General features: G+C 36.0%; 1 protein-coding gene across 4 annotated transcripts in view; it reads right to left on the minus strand.

Annotated features, from left to right (window-relative positions):
- The window catches only part of dnmt3aa (DNA (cytosine-5-)-methyltransferase 3 alpha a), a 58345-nt gene that overhangs the window by 1421 nt on the left and 44980 nt on the right, over window positions 1-11944 (minus strand). For all 4 annotated transcript variants that reach the window (XM_016282907.1, XM_016282906.1, XM_016282905.1 and 1 more), the window contains 10 exons: window positions 9969-10048; window positions 9780-9892; window positions 8185-8368; window positions 7004-7088; window positions 5486-5631; window positions 5301-5391; window positions 5064-5212; window positions 3626-3711; window positions 3432-3501; window positions 3132-3250 (listed from right to left, as the gene is read on the minus strand). In XM_016282907.1, coding sequence (XP_016138393.1) covers window positions 3132-3250; window positions 3432-3501; window positions 3626-3711; window positions 5064-5212; window positions 5301-5391; window positions 5486-5631; window positions 7004-7088; window positions 8185-8368; window positions 9780-9892; window positions 9969-10048 — 1123 coding nt within the window. The remainder of the gene's footprint in view (window positions 1-3131; window positions 3251-3431; window positions 3502-3625; window positions 3712-5063; window positions 5213-5300; window positions 5392-5485; window positions 5632-7003; window positions 7089-8184; window positions 8369-9779; window positions 9893-9968; window positions 10049-11944) is intronic.

The following is an 11944-nucleotide window of genomic DNA, read 5'->3' on the forward strand; positions in this document are numbered from 1 at the left end:
GAGTTATTCTGTCATGTTTTCTCCCTTTCTTTCCAAACCGCAACAAACGCCAGTCTCCCTTCTCTGCAGAATGCGATATATCCGCTCAACCAATCACAGTGCACCATTCCATGCACTCTAGACAGTAATGGCAGAGCTTTGAATACACCCGGCATCCTAGTTTTCCTCTTTGGGCTGCACGATAAATCGCATGTGATTGTAATGCACATCTCGTCAGTAAAGCCGGTTCTGTGATTAATAGTAAATCTCCATCACGTGCTTTCAGATGGATACACAGAGCCGTAGATCACTGACTAAGGAATATTGCGTTCATAATCGCAGATGAGTTGCATTCGATTATGAACGCGAGCGATATTGCGTAGCTTGTCAGTGTAAGTGTTTTTATTAATGCCATTTATGTTTTTGGTAATACAGCGAATAGCACTAGTCAACTAAATGAATGTAACATGGCAAAGATGAATGCACTTTTGGAAGTTGAATGTAAGGGAAATGTCATTTTGGAATTTCTGTGGTCTAATGTGATATTGTTGTTCTTGTTCATGATGAAATTTTCTTTAATTTAATTTATAATTAATTAATTAATTTATAGCATTAACAAGATGACCCGTTGAATTCATTTTGGGAGCGATTAATGTATTTTTAGTCCAGTGCCTGTATATAAGATTAGTTTTGACCAAGTTCAGAGGCTGTCATATGTGGATTAACCATGTTGTGTATTTTCAACAGTTTCAATATGAAAAATAACTTTTATTGTTATGAAGGGATTAGACCATTAGGGGGCAATACTAACTGTTCCTTTAAATATCGGCCACCTCACTTCCTCTCTGAGCACATGGCAATGGTGCAAGCCATTTAAAGGAGAGTTGAGGCCTAGACAGCAGTGATGGCAATGACTGGTTTATTTGTTATGTGGACTACGTGCCTGCATCAAGTGTAAGTTGCCACTTTGTATTTCACATGAGGAGATATATTGTTTGTGCTAGATGAATTGTTTGTACAGATTGTTGGTTGAGGAATGGGCCATTATGGGGGCGATACTAACTGGTAGGTATAACTCCAAGTAGGTATAACTGCAGACTGGAGATCTACAAAATGGGGCGTGAACTCCAAAAGTGGGCAGAACCTCCAAAATTGGGCGGGGTCTCCACGAGCAAAGACTTTCACCATTGGCTCTGGCTCCAGCCAATTGTTATTGACTTACATTTCAAAATAAAACTTTATAAATGTAACATTGTTTCTAGTTAATCTAAAATTAAATATGCTATATAAATAAATATTCTCCGTGAGAGCAGAGCCCAAAGCTCGTGGCCAGTGGTGTTCGGACTGGAGTTTGAACCTCTGCTTAATGATATAAACGGGAATCACCCACGAGCTCTCCTGCGAGCCGTCCCAGTGCAGCGCAGGGGAAAGATTTCACTCCATCGCTTTGTTCTAAGCAACGGGGGCGTCCCGGGGCTCGAAATTCGCAGGGAAGGAGTGGGTAGTGATGCTGGGTGTAACTAAAAATGTGCCATTGTCCGGTGAGGTTCGGTTGGGGGGTTTGGAACGATCTCATATCGCATAATCTTATTAACTGTTTATCTCCTGAACTGCATCTTTCTTTACCAGCTATTCAGCGCCAATCCCGCCATGCAGTCAATTTCACTGGTTAAGGTTAGGGTCAGGTGTGGGGTAGGTTTAGGGGTTAGCATTTTTTTGTAGCATAATGTAGGAAATCAACACTTTAGAATCAGCTGTGGGGTGGAGTTTGCACTGAAGTGGATTGGGGGAAAAAATTGCGCATGCGTGTCATGTGCCTGTCTATCAATGGGAGGAAGCCACGCCCTATTTTGGAGCTCCCACCCCGTTTTGGAGTTCCCGCCCCCATTTGGAGATCTCTGGGCTGCAGTTATACCCTTCTCTAAATATCGGCCACCTCACTTCCTCTCTGAGCACATGGCAATGGTGGAAGCCATTTAAAAGAACAGTTAGTATCGCCCTCTAATGGCCCATTGCCTTCATAACATTTATATTGATTCAATGGATTTATTGCATTTTGAAAAAAAATAAATAAATCAATAAAAAAAAACGTGTCATGGATTTATTGCATTTTGCGGAAAAAATAATAAATTTTTATAATAAATATTTGAAAATCAAAATCTGGATTTATATATATTAGTTTTCATATATCATATATATAAAACTTTTTAAAATATAAAATGTATGTATGTATGCAGCCATATAAACCTGTAGCCCAAGACTGGTTGCCCACTGAAGCTAAGCAGGGCTGAGCCTGGTCAGTACCTGGATGAAAAACTAGGTTGCTGCTGGAAGAGGTGTTAGTGAGGCCAGCAGGGGGTGCTCACCCTGTGGTCTTTGTGGGTCCTAACGCCCCAGTATAGTGACGGGGACACTACTGTCAACAAGCACCGTCCTTCGGATGAGACATTAAACCAAGGTCCTGACTCTCTGTGGTCATTAAAAATCCCAGGATGTCTTTTGAAAAGAGTAGAGGTGTGACCTCGGCATCCTGGCCAAATTTGCCCATTGGCCTCTGATCATCATGGACTCCTAACAATCCCCATATCTGTTAATTGGCTTCATCACTCTGTCTCCTCTCCACCAATAAGCTGGTGTGTGGTGGGCATTCTGGCGCACTATGGCTGCCGTCTCATCATCCAGGTGGATGCTGCACACCGGTGGTGGATGAGGAGATACCCCTGACAATGTAAAGCGCTTTGGGTGCCTAGAAAAGCACTATATAAATGTAATGAATTATGTTTATTTGCAACAGTTAAGCTAACAACAATAAAGACATATGCCAGTAAAACAGCGACATCTGCTATATATATATATATATATATATATATATATATATATGTATATAAAATTTAAAAATGTTTCTTTTTCATATCGTATGATTTACATTTTGTATTGTTAATAATTTTATTTAATAATTAAATTGTTTAAAGATATTTTAGAATTCAAATTGTCTTTATGGTAATGAGAATTTGGGAGAAATATAAATAAGTTTCATGAAAATAATTTGTCATGCTGTAAAAATCTCCAAACAGAAATATGCTTTATTTTCTGCAAAATATACAGTTTTCCCTTTAGATTTTGGCATGAAATAATACCTAGAAGGCCCTCACCTCTCCATTTCCGTGCACCACAGGATATCCTCTTTATTGTTCATGTAGACGGGGTAGTGCTGGTCTTTGCCCTGTTTTATTGAGTTTGAGCGAGTTGTGATGGTTCGCACTTTTCCGAACTGAAAAAAAATAGAAATAGAAATTCAGCTCTGCCTCAACAAGCCTCAAAACTCAAGACTCCATGTGAAATGAAATCTGGATATAGTCAACAACCTACAAAAAAAACATCAGGAATAATGACCTGTTCAAACTATCTTTGATTTTCATGTACAACAAAACCTTCAAAATGAACCCACACACCTTAGCTGTGCGTCCATATTCCAGACAGTCTTGCAGTTCGAGTCTATCATTCATCATGGCAGTCAGAGGACTGAGAGAGAGACAGAGAGAGTTTATCTTGTTTTTCTGATGTTCACTCTTCATGCCTGTTTCACATGTAACTCAAACAATAACATCTAATCTCACTCATACAGCAGATTTTCAAGCAGTCGTACCGGTTCATTCCAGGTAAGTTTCCCCAGAAGTATCGAGCTCTGTGTGCAGCAGACACCTCCTTAGCATCGATCATTACTGGATTACACTGAACACAGACATAACCGTTATATTAACCATTATATTGCAGAAAAAAGTCAAGTTTAGGCAAGATTTTGTCATGTTTTGTCTCTTATGCTCATTAAGGCTGCATTTATTTAATCAAAAATACAGTAAATATTGCGAAACATGATTGCAATTTAAAATAACTGTTTTCTATTTGAATATATTTTAAAATGAGTTTTAATCCTGTAATTTAAAGCTGAATTTTCAGCATCATTACTCCAGTCTTCAGTGTCACATGATCTTTCAGAAATCATTCTAATATGCCGATTTGATGATCAAGAAACATCGATTATATATTTATTATTATTATCAATGTTAATAAACAGTTATAATATATTTTAATATTTTTTGTGGAAACCGTGATACATTTTTTTCAGAATTCTTTGATGAAAAGAAAATGCAAAGGAACAGCATTTATTTGAAATCTTTTGTAACATTATAAATGTATTTACTGTCACCTTTGATCAATTCATGCATTGTTGCTAAATAAAAGTATTAATTTCTATGCTATATATTCTATATATATATATATATATTTGCAGTGTGCAGTGACTCTAAAATGTATTTAGACACGGCCTGGATGTCACAGCATTAGATAAAATACTAAAAATAATACTAACGTAAAAAAACATTTTAAACGGACAAAATAAATATTATACAGGTGCATCTCAATAAATTAGAATGTCGTGGAAAAGTTCATTTATTTCAGTAAATCAACTCAAATTGTGAAACTTGTGTCTAAGTATTCTAATTTGTTGAGATAGTGAATTGGTGGGTTTTTGTTAAATGTGAGCCAAAATCATCACAATTAAAAGAACCAAAGACTTAAACTACTTCAGTCTGTGTGCATTGAATCTATTTAATACACGAGTTTCACAATTTGAGTTGAATTACTGAAATAAATGCATTTTTCCACCTCATTCTAATTGATTGAGATGCACCTGTATTTTCATACAGTATAATAATTAAATATTTATTGTATTTTAAATAAATATAATGAATTGATGAAAACAACTAATTCAAAAACACTTAATAAAATAAATAAAGTCACTGCATTAGATACAATTGTAACCCTAGTCTTAAAGCTACAGAAAGCAAAACATTTCACCGAAAATTCCGGTTTTAAATGATAAAACAATAGATGTAGTGTTGAAAATGAAGTAAATGACTTCGTGTTTGTCAGATGTTAGTGGAATTCTGAAATTTTTCAGTGTCCAAATACAGTTTGTGCGCAATATCTGTTATATGTACAACCACAAGTGGGCAGCGCTTATAACAGCATACATGATTCACTCTGTGCATGTGAGTGTGTGTTTGTCTCGAGTGTGCACACACCTCCAGAAAGCGTGAGATGTCTCTCTTGTCACTGATTCCCATGGCGACGACATTTTCAAACAGCCAGAAGAATGGTCGCTCGTCTCCTTCTTTTGGTCGCGCTTCATGAAGCAGCCGGTAGAACTCAAAGAACAGACGCCCGGTGCCCTCTACACACAAGAAAAAAACTCATTATAACAAATGCATCAGTATGCACACATACTTTGTGGTTTTGCTGCTGGAGAGTGAGTGTCGTACCGAACAGGCCTTTCCTGGCAGGGTTGACGATGGACAGATCGTTACAGGGGCTTCCACCGATTACGAGATCAAACGGCCCCCACTCCTGAAGCTACAGGGAAACACGTGACGCAAACAGAGAGAGACGTCAGAAATGTGTCGAATATAAAAGACAGTGAGGGACAGAGAGAAAGACACATGCTCACATGCTTGCGTGTGATGTTCCTGACGTCTCCCACATACATGATATGTCCGTGGTGTCGCACGATCCCCACCGTGATGGAGTCCTCACACACCTCTGACGCCACATACCGCTCCACCTGAATGCCCAGATCCTTCAGCACCAGCAGCCCTGACAGCAAAACACACACACACAGGCTTATTCACACTACCACATGAGTTTGATCAAAGAGACAGTTCACTAAAAATAAAAGAAATTATGTGCAATACTGTTCATTTTATTGTTGTACAGTTTTTCAAAATTACATTTATTTTGCTAACACTTTACTTAAAGCCTTTATTTATAATGCTTTATAAAAGTAGTTTTAATGCATTAATTATGCCTTGTAATTCCTTATAATGCATTGGACAATCTCATGAATTCTAACACTAATCAACTCATTGTTACACTATGCCTTTTAAATTCTGTTATAATTATTTACGACAAGATATATAATGTATTACAAGGCACATTATGAATCATTATAATGTCCCTTTAATAACACTTTATTAATGCATTCTACATAAAGTGTTACCTTTTATTTTTTTATTAATAGATTTATATATATTTTCCATTTGTTGTTTTTATTTTAATGCTATTTTCAAATTTACTGTAAATTTCAGTTTTATTTGCACAGATGACTCCATCATCATGCAATAAAAAAAAGAGTATTTATTTATTATTTATTTACTTGTGTATATCAGCTAGTTGTTTCTTGTAGTCTTAAGTTTTCATTTACTTGAATATTTAGTATATTTTAATTCAATTACATGTTTTTAAAGCAATTGTTTTCATCAATTCCCTATCAATTCAATACCACTTTCACTGACACAGATTACTCCATAATCATGTGACTATGAAATAAATATTTATTTATTTACTTGTCAGTTTTAGTTTTCTGTAGTTTTAGTTTTCATTTAATATTTTTTACTTCAATTTACTAACATGTAAAAAAAACCTGTCAAATTATTTTCATTAAATCACTTTAAATTTCAGTTGTATTTACACAAACAACTGTATGTATGTATGTATGTATGTCAGTTAGTATTAGGTTCTTGCATTTTTAGTTTTTATTTACTATATCTATTTCCTACTAACAAAAAATGTTTTTAAATGAATTGTTTTCATCAATTCACTTCTCAAATTTCAGTTTTACTCACACAGACAACACCATGATCATGCGACTACAATGTGATTATTTATTTATTTATTCATTAAAAAAAAATTAAACTTATTTTATTTCACCAAGTTGCCAAGGCAACATTTCTAATTTTTGTTGAGTTTAACTTGAAGTACTAAAATAACTAAAACCACTGAAATGAATAAATAACAATTAATAAAAAACTGTAGACAAAAAAACAAAAATGACAAAAACAGAACAAAATGACTAAAATTTTAAATGAAAAAGAAAACAGCAAATATATAAATAAAATGTAATTCAAAATATTAACAAAAGCTATAAAAGTATCTCAGTGATATTAAAGTAGCACAGGTGTGATCTCACCTGTAGCGATGCCATCAAATAAAGAAAGCACTCTGATTGGCTGCCTCTTCTCTGCTGACATTGGTGAATACAACTTTGTTGGTTCCTGAGAGGAAAATAATGGACAGATTTTTTTTTTCTACAGAGGTCATGAAATGCATTTTTTAAAATTATTTTATAACATTTCCCGAGGGGCATTTACAATTCTTAGTATGATTTAAAAAAAACAAAAACAAAACATAATTTAGTTATAAATGTCCATTTCCATGCTGAATTTGGCCTCTGATTTGAATGCTCTGTTGAAAGGGACGTGTCTGCAATGAGTCAATGGAAACGCCCAATGATGTGATTGGCTAACATCTTTGCATATTACATAAGCATTACACATGTGTAATGCTCTCGAAAACATTTAATGTGTTTTTACTATAGCAGCCACCAAGAAGAACAAATTTTGAAAAGTAGTGTTCATTTTGTTAGCCTTTTTTAAAATTTATTTAGTCTTAGTTTTTTTAATTAGTCTTAGTCCTGAAACGAAATCTTAGTCACATTTTCATCATGCTGTATAATGGTTAACCTGATAAAAAAAAGTGCATGCATGGTTGCCAGATTGCAAAATTAAGCAAAACACCAAGCAGAAAATTTATCCTTTTAACAAAGAAGCTCTGGTTTGGGGATCTAGACACTTATCCGGCAACCGTACACATGAAAGTTTGTGTTTTAGAGGCGTGAACAGCAGTCCGCAATAATATTTTGTCTCCATTTTTGACAAAAATAAAAACAGGTTTTGGTAAAGTTTTAAATTTTTAAAATACATTTTAGTCTCATCTTTTATCGCCAGCGATATTGCATGTTGATATAATCACAGTTATCATTTATTTACCTTATTGTTGCTTCGTCATCGTCTCATTTTAGTCATGGGAAAAAAGCTTGTCAACAAAAAATTTTCGTCATAGTTTTCGTTAACCAAATTAACATCTGGTGAAAAGTGTTGATTATAGTATTATTGACCAGTGATTTCATAAGGGTGGAAAAGAATAATTCGTATTTTAAACTGGAGTTATGAAATGTGTAAACATAAAGAACATCTTGATTCTCCATTTCCTTTAACTTTCATTTGTGCTATTAGTTAGTCTTTATGACTGTAGTAGAAAAATCTTGTTGAATTTGTGTCAATACTGCTAAGACACACTAGATCGACTCACAAAGTCCTGGTCGTGGTTGTTGGCGAAGAACAGCTGCAGTCGTGAGGTCCAGTCGTCTCTGCGCTTCAGGAGGCCCGAGTCGTTCCTGCTGCAGCACATGTAGCAGTTCCAGGGGTCTTCGCGGATAGCGACCTGTGCGGATCCGGACCCCACGAGCAGATCGACACACTCCACACAGAAACACCTACACAAAGACACAGGTAAGGCCTTTTCAGACTGAACGTGAAAGTCAGTGTGATGACGCTTTTGCGAAAAAGCGAGGATTTTTTTGTTCATCCTGTGTGTCAATTTTTTCCCCGTCGCTCCGCGATGAAACAGGCCGTCCATTTTCTACTGAATTATGTGATATGAAAAGCACTGTCCGTTTTCTTCCATGTGTGCAAGTGTTTTTAATCAGAGAGCGTTCACTCTAGTCAATCATATCTCTGCATATAAAAGAATTGAGAGAAACATTTTTCTACAAATGAAAGCAAATAGACATATGATTATGACGATACATTTTCTGTATGTGTTTTTATGCAGTTCATGGTATTTTTATAATAATAAAGGTGACAAATGATAAGCAGGTGTAGTGTTTAATCTATTATATAACATAAAAAGATAGCGTGTCAGCCTATTATAGAATTAAAATAAAGACAACAATGTGCACATATGTTCAAGTTTAGCTTGATGCTAATATTTTAAGATGTATTCTGGTAAGCATTATAGATAGTTTGTGTTTCTGGTGTAGAACCAAACCTTACCTTAATTTATTGCTGTATACTAAGCAGCGGACAATGTTAAAGGGGTCCTATTATGCTTTTTCATTTTTTCAACTTTAGTTAGTCTGTAATGTTGCTGTTTGAGCATAACAAAGATCTGCAAAGTTACAAAGTTCAAAGTCCACTTCAAAAGGAGATATTTTATTTAACAGAAATCACTTTTCAAAAACTACAACGATCGACTCGTTTGGACTACAATGCATATTTTCTGGGATTTGTGATATCACAAATATCGACGAATGGGACGAGACCTGGTTGAGCTGCACTAGAGAAGGCAACGAGTGTTATCACTATCTTGGAGACATGCTAGTTTTCCCAAGGCAGACAAACTTAGAGTGGTTACAATCATCCGGGTTTAAATAAATATTTGATATTGACGCAATATTTACACTGAAGCTGGCAGGCGGCTATGGTAAGGGGGCGTGACATTTCCCGACCAGGCGCCGAGTGGAGCCAATCACAGCACACACTGGCCCAGCTAACCAATCACAGCACATTTCGTATTTCAGAAGGCGGGCCTTCATTTGATACAGGAACTATTCAAGCCGTTCATGCCAGACTGGGGAGAGAGGTGTTGTAATAATGTAAAATATGTGAAAAATAATGTGTTTTTCGAACAACCTAGTATGAGAGCCTGTTCTAGTACACCCCAAAACAAAATCAAGACTTTGTAAAAGAGCATAATAGGACCCCTTTAAATCCATATAACGTTATGTGATATCTGAGGAAAAATGCATTGTTGGTAAGCGCCACCTAGTGTGCAGGCGTGAATTAGAAAAAGGCGATCAATTGTTTGATCTCTCTCAGATAGCGAACAAACCCACACACACTCACCTGCAGCAGTTGTTGTTCCCACACATGAGCACTTCTCGTCCTCCGCAGCAGATGGTGCAGTATGACTGATAACCGTCATCGTCGTACTGATACGCACACTCCAGGAAAGAGTTCTGTGGGGGAGGAGAACACCGCCTCAGCACCAATCAGAAGTCAGAACAGGCTTGATTGACAGGTGTGTATGTGTACCTTGCAGCTCTGGCACATGGCTCCGATAAACAGAGGATGTTCTAGTGCTATGTTCAGACTTCCACAGGAAATACAAATATCTGCACACAAAACAACTCCATGGTGATGTTTGGAATAGCATGTGACTGTACTATATTATTTATGCAGTATGCATACTGTGCACAGAATGCATGTTTTGACCTATGACCTACCACGTTTGCCAAAATATGCAGTCCGTAACGGAGCACACTGTGTGATATACAGTGATCCCTATGGGGCTTTTACCACTTTAATACAAAATTGTACATTTGAATATCTAATTAAATAAGTATGTACAATTTAAATGAGAATTTTATTCATTCAAATATCTTAAACTATTATTAGCATTTTAATAATTATAGTATTTTAATCATTATATTTCAATATATTTATTATATTTCAAAAGTTATGTATTTAAATATCTATCTATCTATTTACAGTATATATTTAATTATTATTATTTTAATATATGTATATGTGTGTGTAAATATATATTAAAATGCTAATTATATAGTTAATAGAACAATTACATTTCTTATTCATATTAGACTTTAAATATTTAAATATATTTAATAAAAACTATTATTTTAGTTTTGAGGACTGTTGTCAAATGTGTCTAAACTTTAAATAAATAAATAAATATGTAAAATAAAATAAATAAATATGTATATACACACACACATATTGTTGTGTGTATATTAGAGCCTGACGATATATCGGTTTGCCGATTTTATCGGCCTGTCGCAGATATATCGGCATCGGCAAATATGCCGTCAATATGCCACCGATATGAACATTTTTTTACAGAACATAAAACGCAGATAAAATGCTTGTAAATGGTGTAATTACGCTCCATTGTTTGCTACTGGTGACCTGGATGAAACGCTTTAAAGCTTAAATGTATGGAATACCATTGAAACGTTGAATGGCCATATCTCCGTAACGGCGTGGCGGATCCGCACCAAATTTGGCCGATCCCTTCAGCTCGAGGAACCCTCTCAGATGCCAAATCGAGTCTCTCGAGGCCCCCTTTCGAATGCGAACACCCCCGCCATCGAGAGCCGGGTCCGGGAGTTACGGGCGGTTAAATTCGCGGTTGGGCGCCGACCGATCTGGCGATCCCGGGGGGCTACCGACGCACGGAGGGTGGCGTTCGAGAGGGCTCCTCTAGCTGAAGGGATCCCCCGAATTTGGTGGAGATCCACCACCGCGTTCATGAGATAGTGACACCAACACTTTCACTTCAGTAAGGAGGTCTCTTGTTCAGGCAGTAGCATTCAAGTGTTGTCTTATTCGACCGTAAGTGCCCTGCAAAGTTGACTTCACATGATATTCAGCCATGATTTCAGTTCCAAGGGAACGCACACGTTACATTCAAAGGGCATTAAAGTGCGCGAGACGTGAATTTATATTGTATTTATTTACAGAGCTATATTATGTCACACTTCTCTAGTAAGTTTCCTCTGTGTGTGAAGACAGTAGCGCAAATCCGTGAATGAATATTCCGAAGTGAAATAAACTTTAATGGAATTGAATTGAAATAAACTTGAATAAACTTCAACTTTACTGTTCAGTGCACTGATGTCAGACTCATTTTTTATAATAAAGTTTATTGTTAAACTGTCAAATGCCCTGCCTCCATTACATATCTTTGTCACGTCATTATAAGTGTTTGATCACCACATTTGAGTGATTATTGCAAAAAATGTGTTTATGTATATGGGAATATGAATGGGAAAGTGTCCAAACTTTTGACTGGTGCTGTACTATAATATACACAAAGAATATCGGCCGATATATCAATATATCGATATTAGGGGCCTTTTTACTCCCTAATATCGGTATCGGTCCCCAAAAAAAACCTGTATCGGTCGGGCTCTAGTGTATATATATATATATATATATATATATATATATATATATATATATATATATATATACAGTGGGGAAAAAAAGTA

This window comes from Sinocyclocheilus grahami, unplaced genomic scaffold (assembly GCF_001515645.1).
Source record: "Sinocyclocheilus grahami isolate Dianchi unplaced genomic scaffold, SAMN03320097.WGS_v1.1 scaffold168.1, whole genome shotgun sequence".
NCBI classification, from domain to species: domain Eukaryota; kingdom Metazoa; phylum Chordata; class Actinopteri; order Cypriniformes; family Cyprinidae; genus Sinocyclocheilus; species Sinocyclocheilus grahami.